This window comes from Nerophis ophidion, linkage group LG16 (assembly GCF_033978795.1).
Source record: "Nerophis ophidion isolate RoL-2023_Sa linkage group LG16, RoL_Noph_v1.0, whole genome shotgun sequence".
NCBI lineage: Eukaryota > Metazoa > Chordata > Actinopteri > Syngnathiformes > Syngnathidae > Nerophis > Nerophis ophidion.
This window is the reverse complement of record NC_084626.1, coordinates 49,518,582-49,535,031: the sequence shown is the minus strand read 5'-3', so window position 1 is coordinate 49,535,031 and position 16,450 is coordinate 49,518,582. Positions and strand designations below refer to the sequence as shown.

General features: G+C 43.5%; 1 protein-coding gene across 1 annotated transcript in view; it reads left to right on the top strand.

Moving 5' to 3' along the window:
• Positions 1–16,450, top strand: part of LOC133535514 (uncharacterized protein KIAA1755-like) — a 129,610-nt gene that overhangs the window by 93,490 nt on the left and 19,670 nt on the right. The window contains exons 11-14 of the mRNA XM_061875409.1: positions 6,730–6,868; positions 10,426–10,527; positions 10,602–10,787; positions 10,873–11,744. Coding sequence (XP_061731393.1) covers positions 6,730–6,868; positions 10,426–10,527; positions 10,602–10,787; positions 10,873–11,744 — 1,299 coding nt within the window. The remainder of the gene's footprint in view (positions 1–6,729; positions 6,869–10,425; positions 10,528–10,601; positions 10,788–10,872; positions 11,745–16,450) is intronic.

Sequence of the window (16,450 nt, the reverse complement as noted above, 5' to 3'; positions counted from 1 at the left end):
GCAACCGCTTAATTTTGCGACCGATTAATATCGTGAAGGACGAAATAGTCGCATGTTTTGATTATTATTATTTTTTTTGCAATGCAGTTTGCTGAAAATGATGGAAAGTGCCACGCTACATAGCAACCGACCCTGGGGTCAAAGTTGGAATCGTCCCGAAACAAATGTTCAACACTAAAGTAAATAATTTTAACAAATAGTAACAAATGTGTTTGTTTCCAAGCGTTATTTCCGCCTACTGCCGCTGTAAGTAGCGTTATCACCGGAGTAAGTTAGCTAGTTATTAGCAAACGGCTACTTTCAACAGGAACCGATAAATGGGTGGCAACCGCTTAATTTTGCGACCGATGAATATCGTGAAGGACAAAATAGTCGCATGTTTTGAGTATTATTATTTTTTTGCAATGCAGTCTGCTGAAAATGATGGAAAGTGCCACGCTACATAGCAATTGACCATGTGGTCAAAGTTGGAATCGTCTCGAAACAAATGTTCAACACTAAAGTAAATAATTTTAACAAATAATAACAAATGTGTTTGTTTCCAAGCGTTATTTCCGCCTACTGCCGCTGTAAGTAGCGTTATCACCGGAGTAAGTTAGCTAGTTATTAGCAAACGGCTACTTTCAACAGGAACCGATAAATGGGTGGCAACCGCTTAATTTTGCAACCGATTAATATCGTGAAGGACGAAATAGTCGCATGTTTTGATTATTATTTTTTTTTTGCAATGCAGTCTGCTGAAAATGATGGAAAAGCACCACCGTTACATAGCAACTGACCGTGTGGTCAAAGTTGGAATCGTCTCGAAACGAATGTTCAACACCAAAGTAAATAATTTCAACAAATAATAACAAATGTGTTTGTTTCAAAGCGTTATTTCCACCTACTGCCGCTGTAAGTAGCGTTATCACCGGAGTAAGTTAGCTAGTTATTAGCAAACGGCTACTTTCAACAGGAACCGATAAACGGTTGGTAACAGCTTAATTTTGCGACCGATTAATATCGTGAAGGACGAAATAGTCGCATGTTTTGATTATTATTATTTTTTTTGCAATGCAGTCTGCTGAAAATGATGGAAATTGCCACGCTACATAGCAACTGACCCTGTGGTCAAAGTTGGAATCGTCTCGAAACAAATGTTCAACACTAAAGTAAATAATTTTAACAAATAATAACAAATGTGTTTGTTTCAAAGCGTTATTTCCGCCTACTGCCGCTGTAAGTAGCGTTATCACCGGAGTAAGTTAGCCAGTTTTTAGCTAACGGCTACTTTCAACAGGAATCGATAATCGGGTGGCAACAACTTAATTTTGCAACCGATTAATATCGTGGAGGACGAAATAGTCGCATGTTTTGATTTTTTTGTTTTTGAAATGCAGTCTGCTGAAAATGATGGAAAGTGCCACGCTACATAGCAACTGACCCTGGGGTCAAAGTTGGAATCGTCTCGAAACGAATGTTCAACACTAAAGTAAATTATTTTAACAAATAATAACAAATGTGTTTGTTTCAAAGCGTTATTTCCGCCTACTGCCGCTGTAAGTAGCGTTATCACCGGAGTAAGTTAGCTAGTTATTAGCAAACGGCTACTTTCAACAGGAACCGATAAACGGTTGGTAACAGCTTAATTTTGCGACCGATTAATATCGTGAAGGACGAAATAGTCGCATGTTTTGATTATTATAATTTTTTTTGCAATGCAGTCTGCTGAAAATGATGGAAAGTGCCACGCTACATAACAACCGACCCTGTGGTCAAAGTTGGAATCGCCTCGAAACGAATGTTCAACACTAAAGTAAATAATTTTAACAAATAATAACAAATGTGTTTGTTTCAAAGCGTTATTTCCGCCTACTGCCGCTGTAAGTAGCGTTATCACCGGAGTAAGTTAGCTAGTTATTAGCAAACGGCTACTTTCAACAGGAACCGATAAACGGTTGGTAACAGCTTAATTTTGCGACCGATTAATATCGTGAAGGACGAAATAGTCGCATGTTTTGATTATTATAATTTTTTTTGCAGTGCAGTCTGCTGAAAATGATGGAAAAGTGCCGCGCTACATAGCAACTGACCCTGGGGTCAAAGTTGGAATCGTCTCGAAACGAATGTTCAACACTAAAGTAAATAATTTTAACAAATAATAACAAATGTGTTTTTTTCAAAGCGTTATTTCCGCCTACTGCCGCTGTAAGTAGCGTTATCACCGGAGTAAGTTAGCTAGTTATTAGCAAACGGCTACTTTCAACAGGAACCGATAAATGGGTGGCAACCGCTTAATTTTGCGACCGATTAATATCGTGAAGGACGAAATAGTCGCATGTTTTGATTTTTTTTTTTTTTTTTTTGCAATGCAGTCTGCTGAAAATGATGGAAAGTGCCGCGCTACATAGCAACTGACCCTGTGGTCAAAGTTGGAATCGTCTCGAAACAAATGTTCAACACTAAAGTAAATAATTTCAACAAATAATAACAAATGTGTTTGTTTCAAAGCGTTATTTCCGCCTATTGCCGCTGTAAGTAGCGTTATCAGCGGAGTAAGTTAGCTAGTTATTAGCAAACGGCTACTTTCAACAGGAAACGATAAATGGTTGGCAACCGCTTAATTTTGCGACCGCTTAATATCGTGAAGGACGAAATAGTCGCATGTTTTGATTATTTTTTTTTTTTTGCAATGCAGTCTGCTGAAAATGATGGAAAAGCACCACCGCTACATAGCAACTGACCCTGTGGTCAAAGTTGGAATCGTCTCGAAACAAATGTTCAACACTAAAGTAAATAATTTTAACAGATAATAACAAATGTGTTTGTTTCAAAGCGTTATTTCCGCCTACTGCCGCTGTAAGTAGCGTTATCACTGGAGTAAGTTAGCTAGTTATTAGCAAACGGCTACTTTCAACAGGAACCGATAAATGGTTGCAAACCGCTTAATTTTGCGACCGATTAGTATCGTGAAGGACGAAATAGTCGCATGTTTTGATTATTATTATTTTTTTGCAATGCAGTCTGCTGAAAATGATGGAAAGTGCCACGCTACATAGCAACTGACCCTGTGGTCAAAGTTGGAATCGTCTCGAAACAAATGTTCAACACTAAAGTAAATAATTTTAACAGATAATAACAAATGTGTTTGTTTCAAAGCGTTATTTCCGCCTACTGCCGCTGTAAGTAGCGTTATCACTGGAGTAAGTTAGCCAGTTTTTAGCTAACGGCTACTTTCAACAGGAATCGATAATCGGGTGGCAACAACTTAATTTTGCGACCGATTAATATCGTGGAGGATGAAATAGTCGCATGTTTTGACTGTTTTTTGTTTTTTTTTGCAATGCAGTCTGCTGAAAATGATGGAAAAGCACCACTGCTACATAGCAACCGACCATGTGGTCAAAGTTGGAATCGTCTCGAAACAAATGTTCAACACTAAATTAAATAATTTTAACAAATAATAACAAATGAGTTTGTTTCGAAGCGTTATTTCCGCCTACTGCCGCTGTAAGTAGTGTTATCACCAGAGTAAGTTAGCTAGTTATTAGCAAACGGCTACTTTCAACAGGAACCGATAAATGGTTGGCAACCGCTTAATTTTGCGACCGATTAATATCGTGAAGGACGAAATAGTCGCATGTTTTGATTATTATTATTTTTTTTTGCAATGCAGTCTGCTGAAAATGATGGAAAGTGCCACGCTACATAGCAACTGACCCTGGGGTCAAAGTTGGAATCGTCTCGAAACAAATGTTCAACACTAAATTAAATAATTTTAACAAATAATAACAAATGAGTTTGTTTCGAAGCGTTATTTCCGCCTACTGCCGCTGTAAGTAGCGTTATCACCGGAGTAAGTTAGCTAGTTATTAGCAAACGGCTACTTTCAACAGGAACCGACAAATGGGTGGCAACCGCTTAATTTTGCGACCGATTAATATCGTGGAGGACGAAATAGTCGCATGTTTTGATTATTTTTTATTTTTTTGCAATGCAGTCTGCTGAAAATGACGGAAAGTGCCGTGCCAGATAGCAACCGACTCTGTGGTCAAAGTTGGAATCGTCTCGAAACAAATGTTCAACACTAAAGTAAATAATTTCAACAAATAATAACAAATGTGTTTGTTTCAAAGCGTTATTTCCGCCTACTGCCGCTGTAAGTAGCCTTATCACCGGAGTAAGTTAGCTAGTTATTAGCAAACGGCTACTTTCAAGAGGAAACGATAAATGGGTGGCAACCGCTTAATTTTGCGACCGATTAATATCGTGGAGGACGAAATAGTCGCATGTTTTAATTATTATAATTTTTTTTGCAATGCAGTCTGCTGAAAATGATGGAAAAGCACCACCGCTACATAGCAACTGACCATGTGGTCAAAGTTGGAATCGTCTCGAAACGAATGTTCAACACTAAAGTAAATAATTTTAACAAATAATAACAAATGTGTTTGTTTCCAAGCGTTATTTCCGCCTACTGCCGCTGTAAGTAGCGTTATCACCGGAGTAAGTTAGCTAGTTATTAGCAAACGGCTACTTTCAACAGGAACCGATAAATGGGTGGCAACCACTTAATTTTGCGACCGATTAATATCGTGAAGGACGAAATAGTCGCATGTTTTGATTATTCTTTTTTTTTTGCAATGCAGTCTGCTGAAAATGATGGAAAGTGCCACGCTACATAGCAACTGACCCTGTGGTCAAAGTTGGAATTGTCTCGAAACAAATGTTCAACACTAAAGTAAATGATTTTAACAAATAATAACAAATGTGTTTGTTTCCAAGCGTTATTTCCGCCTACTGCCGCTGTAAGTAGCGTTATCACCGGAGTAAGTTAGCTAGTTATTAGCAAACGGCTACATTCAACAGGAACCGATAAATGGTTGGCAACCACTTAATTTTGCGACCGATTAATATCGTGAAGGATGAAATAGTCGCATGTTTTGATTATTATTTTTTTTTTGCAATGCAGTCTGCTGAAAATGATGGAAAGTGCCACGCAACATAGCAACTGACCCTGGGGTCAAAGTTGGAATCGTCTCGAAACAAATGTTCAACACTAAAGTAAATGATTTTAACAAATAATAACAAATGTGTTTGTTTCCAAGCGTTATTTCCGCCTACTGCCGCTGTAAGTAGCGTTATCACCGGAGTAAGTTAGCTAGTTATTAGCAAACGGCTACTTTCAACAGGAACCGATAAATGGTTGGCAACCGCTTAATTTTGCAACCGATTAATATCGTGAAGGACGAAATAGTCGCATGTTTTGATAATTATTTTTTTTTGCACTGCAGTCTGCTGAAAATGATGGCAAGTGCCACGCTACATAGCAACTGACCTTGTGGTCAAAGTTGGAATGGCCTCAAAACCATTTTTTCCCCCATTTTCAACAGTCTAACACCATCTGGTGGCTAAAGTGAATAATGCAACCCGGCCCAATTTGTCCCGTTTCATGTGTCAGGTAAACCATGTGGATCCCCTTCCACGCTGCAGGTCTGTTTTTAAAACAAACCTGTGTCAGAAGTGGGACAAACGGGTGGCAACAGCTTCATTTTGCAACCAATTAATATCGTGGAGGACAAAATAGTCACGTGCTTTAACTGTTTGTTTGTTTTTGCAATGCAGTCTGCTGAAAATGACGGAAAGTGCCATGCTACATAGCAACTGACGGTGTGGTCAAACTTGGAATTTGTCTCAAAACCAATTTAAAAATGTTCCACACTTATGTGAATAATTTTAACTAATAATAACAAATGAGTTTGTTTTAAAGCGTTATTTCCGCCTACTGCCGCTGTGAGTAGCGTTATCACTGGAGTAAGTTAGCCAGTTTTTAGCTAACGGCTACTTCAACTGGTATCGATAATCGGGTGGCAACCGCTTAATTTTGCGACCGATTAATATCGTGGAGGACGAAATAGTCGCATGTTTTGACTGTTTTTTTTTTTTTTGCGATGCAGTCTGCTGAAAATGATGGAAAGTGCCACGCTACATAACAACTGACCCTGGGGTCAAAGTTGGAATCGTCTCGAAACGAATGTTCAACACTAAAGTAAATGATTTTAACAAATAATAACAAATGTGTTTGTTTCAAAGCGTTATTTCCGCCTACTGCCGCTGTAAGTAGCGTTATCACCGGAGTAAGTTAGCTAGTTATTAGCAAACGGCTACTTTCAACGGGAACCGATAAATGGTTGGCAACCGCTTAATTTTGTGACCGATTAATATCGTGAAGGACGAAATAGTCGCATTTTTTGGTTATTATTTTTTTTTTTGCAATGCAGTCTGCTGAAAATGATGGAAAAGCACCACCGCTACATAGCAACTGACCATCTGGTCAAAGTTGGAATCGTCTCGAAACAAATTTTCAACACTAAAGTAAATAATTTTAACAAATAATAACAAATGTATTTGTTTCAAAGCGTTATTTCCGCCTACTGCCGCTGTAAGTAGCGTTATCACCGGAGTAAGTTAGCTAGTTATTAGCAAACAGCTACTTTCAACAGGAACCGATAAATGGTTGGCAACGGCTTAATTTTGCAACCGACTAAAATCGTGGAGGACGAATTAGTCGCATTTTTTGAATGTTTTTAAATATTTTTGCAATGCAGTCTGCTAAAAATGATGGAAAAGCGCCACCGCTACATAGCTACTGACCGTGTGGTCAAAGTTGGACCAGTTAGCCAGTCTTCTTCTGATTCCTAGAGCTGTTTATGTTGTTCAGCCACAAAAGGAGGGCGTGTGTCTGTGCAGGGATGATCTGGAGTCGGTCACACTTCTGTACAACCGAGTGGAGGAGAAACTTCACATGTTGGTGATGAGATCCAACGAGTCGCTCCAGCAGTTGGAGGTCCTGCTGGTTGTCGAGGAAATGGAGGAGAAAATGAAAGAGGTTTGTTGGCACCGTGCACTGAAACGTCAGTGAAGCAGGCCAGCGAAAGACGAGTACTGTGACTCTATTCTACGTACCGTGACTCTGTTCTACGTACCGTGACTCTGTTCAAAGTACCGTGACTTTATTATATGTACCGTGGCTCTGTTCTACGTACCGTGACTCTGTTCTACGTACCGTGACTCTGTTCAAAGTACCGTGACTCTATTATATGTACCGTGACTCTGTTCTACGTACCGTGACTCTGTTCTACGTACCGTGACTCTATTCTACATACTACAACTCTATTCTACGTGCCGTGGACTTTGTTTCTACGTACCATGACTCTGTTGTACATACTGTGACTCTAGTCTACGTACTGTGGACTCTATTCTACGTACCGTGACTTTATTCTACGTACCGTGGACTGTATTGTACATACCGTGACTCTGTTCCAATGTACCGTGACTCTAATCTAAGTACCATGACTCTACTCTACGTACTGTGACTCTATTCTACGTACCGTTACTCTGTTCTACGTACCGTGACTCTGTTACTACATATCAGGAGTCTGTTCAATGTACCTTGACTCTGTCCTACGTACCGTGACTCTGTTCTTTGTACCGTGACTTTATTTTACGTATCGTGACTCTATTCTATGTACCGTGACTCTGTTCAACGTACCGTGACTCTATCATATGTACTTTGACTCTATTCTACGTACCGTGACTCTATTCTACATGCTACAACTCTATTCTACGTGCCGTGGACTTTGTTTCTACGTACCATGACTCTGTTGTACATACTGTGACTCTAGTCTACATACTGTGGACTCTATTCTACGTACCGTGACTTTATTCTACGTACCGTGGACTGTATTGTACATACCGTGACTCTGTTCCAATGTACCGTGACTCTAATCTAAGTACCATGACTCTACTCTACGTACTGTGACTCTATTCTACGTACCGTTACTCTGTTCTACGTACCGTGACTCTGTTACTACATATCAGGAGTCTGTTCAATGTACCTTGACTCTGTCCTACGTACCGTGACTCTGTTCTTTGTACCGTGACTTTATTTTACGTATCGTGACTCTATTCTATGTACCGTGACTCTGTTCAACGTACCGTGACTCTATCATATGTACTTTGACTCTATTCTACGTACCGTGACTCTATTCTACATGCTACAACTCTATTCTACGTGCCGTGGACTCTGTTTCTACGTACCATGACTCTGTTGTACGTACTGTGACTCTAGTCTACGTACTGTGGACTCCATTCTACGTACCGTGACTTTTTTCTACGTACCATGGACTCTATTGTACATACCGTGATTCTGTTCCAATGTACCGTGACTCTAATCTAAGTACCATGACTCTACTCTACATACTGTGACTCTATTCTACGTACCGTTACTCTGTTCTACGTACCGTGACTCTGTTACTACATATCAGGACTCTGTTCAACGTACCTTGACTCTGTCCTACATACCGTGACTCTATTTTACGTATCGTGACTCTATTCTATGTACCGTGGACTCTGTTTCTACATACCGTGACTTTGTTCTACGTACTGTGACTCTAGTCTATGTACTGTAGACTCTATTCTACGTACCGTGACTTTATTCTACATACCGTGGACTCTAATCTACATACCGTGACTCTATTCTACATACTACAACTCTATTCTACCTGCCGTGGACTTTGTTTCTACGTACCATGACTCTATTGTACGTACTGTGACTCTAGTCTACATACTGTGGACTGCATTCTACGTACCGTGACTTTATTCTACGTACCGTGGACTGTATTGTACATACCGTGACTCTGTTCCAATGTACCGTGACTCTAATCTACGTACCATGACTCTACTCTACGTACTGTGACTCTATTCTATGTACCGTTACTCTGTTCTACATACCATGGACTCTGTTCTACGTACCGTGACTCTGTTACTACATATCAGGACTCTGTTCAACGTACCTTGACTCTGTACTACGTACCGTGACTCTATTTTACGTATCGTGACTCTATTCCATGTACCGTGGACTCTGTTTCTACATACCGTGGACTCTGTTGTACGTACTGTGACTCTAGTCTACATACTGTGGACTGCATTCTACGTACCGTGACTTTATTCTACGTACCGTGGACTGTATTGTACATACCGTGACTCTGTTCCAATGTACCGTGACTCTAATCTACGTACCATGACTCTACTCTACGTACTGTGACTCTGTTCTACGTACCGTGACTCTGTTCTACGTACCGTGACTCTGTTCTACGTACCGTGACTCTGTTACTACATATCAGGACTCTGTTCAACGTACCTTGACTCTGTACTACGTACCGTGACTCTATTTTACGTATCGTGACTCTATTCCATGTACCGTGGACTCTGTTTCTACATACCGTGACTTTGTTGTACGTACTGTGACTCTAGTCCATGTACTGTGGACTCTATTCTACGTACTGTGGTTTTATTCTACGTGCCGTGGACTCTGTTTCTACGTACCATGACTCTGTTGTACGTACTGTGACTCTAGTCTACGTACAGTGGGCTCTATTCTACGTACCGTGACTTTAATCTACGTACCGTGGACCGTATTGTACATACCGTGATTCGGTTCCAATGTACCATGACTCTACTCTACGTACTGTGACTCTATTCTACGTACCGTTACTCTGTTCTACGTACCGTGACTCTGTTCTACGTACCGTGACTCTGTTACTACATATCAGGACTCTGTTCAACGTACCTTGTCTCTGTCCTACGTACCGTGACTCTGTTCTTTGTACCGTGACTCTATTTTACGTACCGTGACTCTATTATATGTACCGTGGACTCTGTTTCTACATACCGTGACTCTATTCTACATACTACAACTCTATTCTACGTGCTGTGGACTCTGTTTCTACATACCGTGACTTTGTTGTACGTACTGTGACACTAGTCTATGTACTGTGGACTCTATTCTCCGTACCGTGACTTTATTCTACGTACCGTGGACTCTAATCTACATACCGTGACTCTGTTTCAATGTACGTTGACTCTGTCCTACGTACCGTGACACTGTTCTACGTACCATGGACTCTGTTTCTACGTTCCGAGACTCTGTTCTATGTACCTTGACTCTGTCCTACGTACCGTGACTCTGTTGTATGTACTGTAAGTCTATTCTACGTACCGTGATTCTGTTCTGTGTACCGTGACTATATTCTACGTACCGTGACTTTGTTCTACGTACCGTGACTCTATTCTACATACTGTGACATTATTGTACATATCATTACTCTATTCTACGTACCGTGACTCTGAACTACGTACCGTGACCCTATTCTACATACCGTGACTTTATTGTACATACCATTACTCTATTCTACGTACCGTGACTCTATTCTACGTACCGTGACTCTGTTGTACGTACTATGACTCTTTTCTACGTACCCTGACTCTGTTCTATGTACCATAACTCTGTTCTACGTACTGTGACTCTGTTCTACTGACTGTGTCTCTGTTCTACGTACTTTGACTCTGTCCTACATACCGTGACTCCGTTCTACGCCCCGGCAGGCTGCTACGTGGTTCAGTGAAGAGGGCGAACAGAGGCTCAAGGTCTTTGCCTTCAAAGAGAACGTCACCCAGCAGTTCGACACCTTCCACAGTCTGGCAAAGGTACGCAGTTGAGACCCGACTGTTTACTTAGTGACTGCCGAGAATCAAAACGGTCTTTCATATTTTTGCTCCAGGAAAAGCAACAGACTGCGTTGACTCTGGTGACCGAAGCAGAGCAAATTGTGGGCACCGGTGTCTACGGTCCTGCAACAGATGTCCTACGGACTCGCATCGATACTTTGAAGCGCCACGTGGATGACTTCATGGCCCGGCTGGGAGAACTGGACACACTTGTGCAAGTGTACCGCTTCTGCGACCAGGTTTGTAGTCCTGAAGTCTTTCCTCTCTCTGGTTTGAGTGACGTGAACTACATTGACCTCTCGCCTCCCCCCTGCCCTTCTCCAGGCATCTGCCTTGGCCAAGGAATGCGGTGAGCTTTTGGAGCAGGTAGAGCAGGGGTGTTACCCGGCTCAGGCCGGTCTCAGCGCTCTGCAGATGTACGGAGAGAGATTAGGCCGTGAATTCTCCACCCTGCGTTTCCAGGCCTTCAAATCTAAGGCCTGTTCAACAGGACCGGGGGCTGCGGGGGCGACGAGTGCTTGGAATGCAGCTTGGGTCCTTTGCCAGGAAGTCAGGCAGCGTCTTGAGAAAATCCAGAAGAAGAAGAAGACGTGCAGAGATAAGAAGCAGAACCAACAGACCGCAGCTCGGGGGGAGGCTGAAGGACCGGGCACAAAGACCCTGACCCGACAGCCAACCTCTCAGAAGGATGTGGTTGATATCACTGAAAGTGAACATGCCGCATGGTTTAAGAACCATTCCAAGGCATCCCTGAAAGGGAATGAAAAGGAAGAAACTCCCGCAAAAAGAAATGTAGAAACTCATATCAGAAACTACAAGTGTCAACTGGACACTAAATGGAGGAGACGAGGACACCGGAGTGAGATCGACCTGAGGAGGACCGTCTCCGTCCAAGGGGACGCTGATACCCCAATGGGCCGCAGCTTTGGTCGGTCTCTGAGTGAGGGGTCGTGTGTAAGCTCTCCCGTGCAGTTTGTCGCTGGCTTTCCACCCTCCGACGCCAGACTCCGTCGGAGCGACGGGCCAGCGCCGGAACTCCATCTGGAGGTCACACCCTTCACCCAGACCACGTCAGAGAGTCCTGGTACAGGTGAGGAGCGTCCCGCCAAAGAGCATGCAGCCTATACCCAGAGCCCTGGAGACTTAGAGGGGACGTTACTCATCTCGACTGAACACGACAACAACGGCGATGTTTTGTAAGTTACGTTTAATGCAAGGGATTTCAACTAGCAGTCCAGTGGAAAAACAAGTTGACTTTACGCTTATTTGTGTTTCGTCGTGTCCACTAGACCACATCCAAGGTTTACAACCCGCAAAGTTTGTGAAAACACCGTCGAGAATGTCACAGAATGCCACAAATTCAGTCAGCCATTTTGAATAGTCCACTCCGAATCCATCCATCCATCTATTTTTCTACCACGGGAGGGTGCTGGAGCCTATGTCAGCTGCATTCGGGCGGAAGGCCGGGGTACACCCTGGATAAGTCGCCACCTCATCACAGGGCCAACACAGATAGACAGACAACATTCACACACTCGGGACAATTTAGTGTTGCCAATCAACCTATCCCCAGGTGGATGTCTTTGGAGGTGGGAGGGGCCTATCCCCAGGTGGATGTCTTTGGAGGTGGGAGGGGCCTATCCCCAGGTGGATGTCTTTGGAGGTGGGATGGGCCTATCCCCAGGTGCATGTCTTTGGAGGTGGGAGGGGCCTATCCCCAGCTGGATGTCTTTGGAGGTGGGAGGGGCCTATCCCCAGCTGGATGTCTTTGGAGGTGGGAGGGGCCTATCCCCAGGTGCATGTCTTTGGAGGTGAGAGTGGCCTATCCCCAGGTGGATGTCTTTGGAGGTGGGAGCGGCCTATCCCCAGGTGCATGTCTTTGGAGGTGGGAGGGGCTTAACCCCAGGTGGATGTCTTTGGAGGTGGGAGGGGCCTATCCCCAGGTACATGTCTTTGGAGGTGAGAGTGGCCTATCCCCAGGTGGATGTCTTTGGAGGTGGGAGGGGCCTATCCCCAGGTGCATGTCTTTGGAGGTGAAAGGGGCCTACCCCCAGGTGGATGTCTTTGGAGGTGGGAGGGGCCTATCCCCAGGTGCATGTCTTTGGTGGTGGGAGGGGCCTACCCCCAGGTGCATGTCTTTGGAGGTGGGAGGGGCCTATCCCCAGGTGCATGTCTTTGGAGGTGAGGGGGGCCTATCCCCAGGTGCATGTCTTTGGAGGTGGGAGGGGCCTATCCCCAGGTGTATGTCTTTGGAGGTGGGAGGGGCCTATCCCCAGGTGGATGTCTTTGGAGGTGAGAGGGGCCTATCCCCAGGTGCATGTCTTTGGAGGTGGGAGGGGCCTATCCCCAGGTGCATGTCTTTGGAGGTGGGAGGGGCCTATCCCCAGGTGGATGTCTTTGGAGGTGGGAGGGGCCTTTCCCCAGGTGGATGTCTTTGGAGGTGGGAGGGGCCTATCCCCAGGTGCATGTCTTTGGTGGTGAAAGGAAGCCGGAGTACCCGGAAGCAACCCACGCAGTCACGGGGAGAACATGCAATCTCCAAGCAGAAAGATCCCGAGCCCGGGATTGAACTCAGGACTCCTCGTATTGTGAGGCACACGCACTAACCCCTGTTCCACCGTGCTTCCCCGTCCACTCTGAATATCTTTGCTATTTTCTGTAGATTCTACGTCCCTGTGGTAAAACTTCTGCACTTTGACCATATTATTAGGGCAGTTGTACTGGATATATGCAAACATTGGAGAGAGATGTGCTGAAATCACACACACAGTCCTTATGTAAGACACAAATAAATATCTGGTAAATAAATATCTAACAATTAAGTCAAAAAGTACTAATGATCGTCACACATTTGACCCATCAGCCTTGGTCACCCCCTGGGAGGTGAGGGGAGCAGTGGGCAGCGCACTTGCCGAAACTCCCGATTTTCCGGGGAGAGTTCCGAATTTCAGTGTCCCTCCCGAAAATCTCCCACAAATTTCTCCCGATTTCCACCCAGACAACAATATTGGGGGCGTGCCTTTAGCGTCCTCTCTCACCTGAAACCTTTACTAATGGACGCATGCTGTCCTCAGTCACTGATCTCACTGATTCTGGGGTCTCAAGGTTGGCAAGTACGGTGGGCAGCACTGGGAATGGTTTTCGGTGATTTAACCCCCAATTCCAAGCCTTGAATCTGAGTGCCAAGCAGGGAGTTAACGGCTCCCATGTTTTTTATAGTCTTTGGTATGACTCGGTCGGGATTTGAACTCGCAACCTACCGATCTCAGGACGGACACTCTAACCACTGAGTAGGTCGACCCAACAGATGGTGGTTCCTCTCATTGTACTCTCTTAAATCATCCAGAAAGTACCGACAATACACCATTTATCAGACCTGGAAATCAACCAAATATGAGTGCTATTGTTATTACAAGTGCTAACTTAGACGGAGTATTTTAACGTCACTCTGATAGCACTGAGCTATTGTTGACACACTATAAACCGGCGGCGGCTTCTCTTCGGTCTCAAACTTGCTAAAAGTAAATTCTAGATTATTATTCATGCATCTCTCACCATTTTTAACCCTTTGTGAGGATTGTGATTGAATCTTCATCCAAACGGATTTATGCTAGCACGTCATTGGTCGACATCCCAGTGTCAGTGGAAATAGGACAGTAAATGAGTTGTACTTGTATAGCGCTTTTCTACCTTCATGGTACTCAAAGCGCTTTTGACACTATTTCCACATTCACCCATTCACACACACACATTGATGGCGGGAGCTGTCATGCAAGGCCCTAGCCACCACCCATCAGGAGCAAGGGTGAAGTGTCTTGCTCCAAGGGCACAACGGACGTGAAAAGGTGGGTAGAAGGTGGGGATTGAACCAGCACCCCTCGGGTTAATGGGACGGCCACTCTCCCAGCTGCTCCACGCTATACTTGGTGCTGCATCTTCTAAAACGCATTGCTCATCCTCTTTGGATTCGGGCTCAAAATCATAAGGTCCGGGATCAGATTTTTTTCCCCCTAAGTAATTGTAGTTGGCTGGCACAGATTCTGCTTGATTAGCCTTGTTGTCGATGTGGAAGGGATCTGTGGTCACAGATCACAGCACCGGGTTCCTCATTATCTCTCGGAATGTCACGGGAATCTCCGCTGATTGATGTTATTTTGATCGTATTTATTTACTTGCAAACTTGTTTAAGTCTTTAGCTGTCATAAATCCGATTTATATGATACCAATTCAATATAGAGCATTTAAGTCCAATCTTAAAACTCATTTGTATACTCTCGCCTTTAAAAAGACCCCCTTTTTAGACCAGTTGATCTGCCGTTCCTTTTCTGCTCTGCCCCCCCTCGCCTTTGTGGAGGGGGGGGGGGAACCGATGAGGCTTTAGCTGTTGAGGCGTTAGCTGTCCAGAGTCTGGACCCGTGGTGGACTATTGACTGGACTCACACTATTATGTTAGATCCACTATGGACTGGACTCTCACTATTATGTTAGATCCACTATGGACTGGACTCTCACACTATTATGTTAGAACCACTATGGACTGAACTCTCACACTATTATGTTAGATCCACTATGGACTGGACTCTCACACTATTATGTTAGATCCACTATGGACTGGACTCTCGCTATTATTTAGATCCACTATGGACTGGACTTTCACACTATTATGTTAGATCCACGGTGGACTGGACTCTCACACTATTATGTTAGATCCACTATGGACTGGACTCTCACACTATTATGTTAGATCCACTATGGACTGGACTCTCAGATTATTATGTTAGATCCACTATGGACTGGACTCTCACACAATTATGTTAGATCCACTATGGACTGGACTCTCACACTATTAAGTTAGATCCACTGTGGACTGGACTCTCTCTATTATGTTAGATCCACCATGGACTGGACTCTCGCTATTATTTAGATCCACTATGGACTGGACTTTCACACTATTATGTTAGATCCACTGTGGACTGGACTCTCACAATATTATGTTAGATCCACTATGGACCAGACTCTCACTATTATGTTAGATCCACTATGGACTGGACTCTCACTATTATTTTAGATCCACTATGGACTGGACTCTCACACTATTATGTTAGATCCATTAAGGACTGGACTCCCACTATTATGTTAGATCCACTATGGACCGGACTCTCACTATTATGTTGGATCCACTATGGACTGGACTCTCACACTATTATGTTAGATCCACTATGGACTGGACTCTCACTATTATGTTAGATCCACTATGGACTGGACCCTCACTATTATGTTAGATCCACTATGGACTGGACTCTCACAATATTATGTTAGATCCACTATGGACTGGACTCTCACACTATTATGTTAGATCCACTATGGACTGGACTCTCACAGTATTATGTTAGATCCATTAAGGACTGGACTCTCACTATTATGTTAGATCCACTATGGACTGAACTCCCACTATTATGTTAGATCCACTATGGACTGGACTCTCACACTATTATGTTAGATCCACTATGGACTGGACTCCCACAGTATTATGTTAGATCCACTATGGACTGGACTCTCAATATTATGTTAGACCCACTATGGACTGGACTCTCACTATTATGTTAGATCCACTATGGACTGGACTCTTACTATTATGTTAGATCCACTATGGACTTGACTCACACTATTATGTTAGATCCACTATGGACTGAACTCCCACTATTATGTTAGATCCACTATGGACTGGACTCTCAATATTATGTTAGACCCACTATGGACTGGACTCTCACTATTATGTTAGATCCACTATGGACTGGACTCTTACTATTATGTTAGATCCACTATGAACTGGACTCTCACACTATTATGTTAGATCCACTATGGACTGGACTCTCACTATTATGTTAGATCCACTATGGAC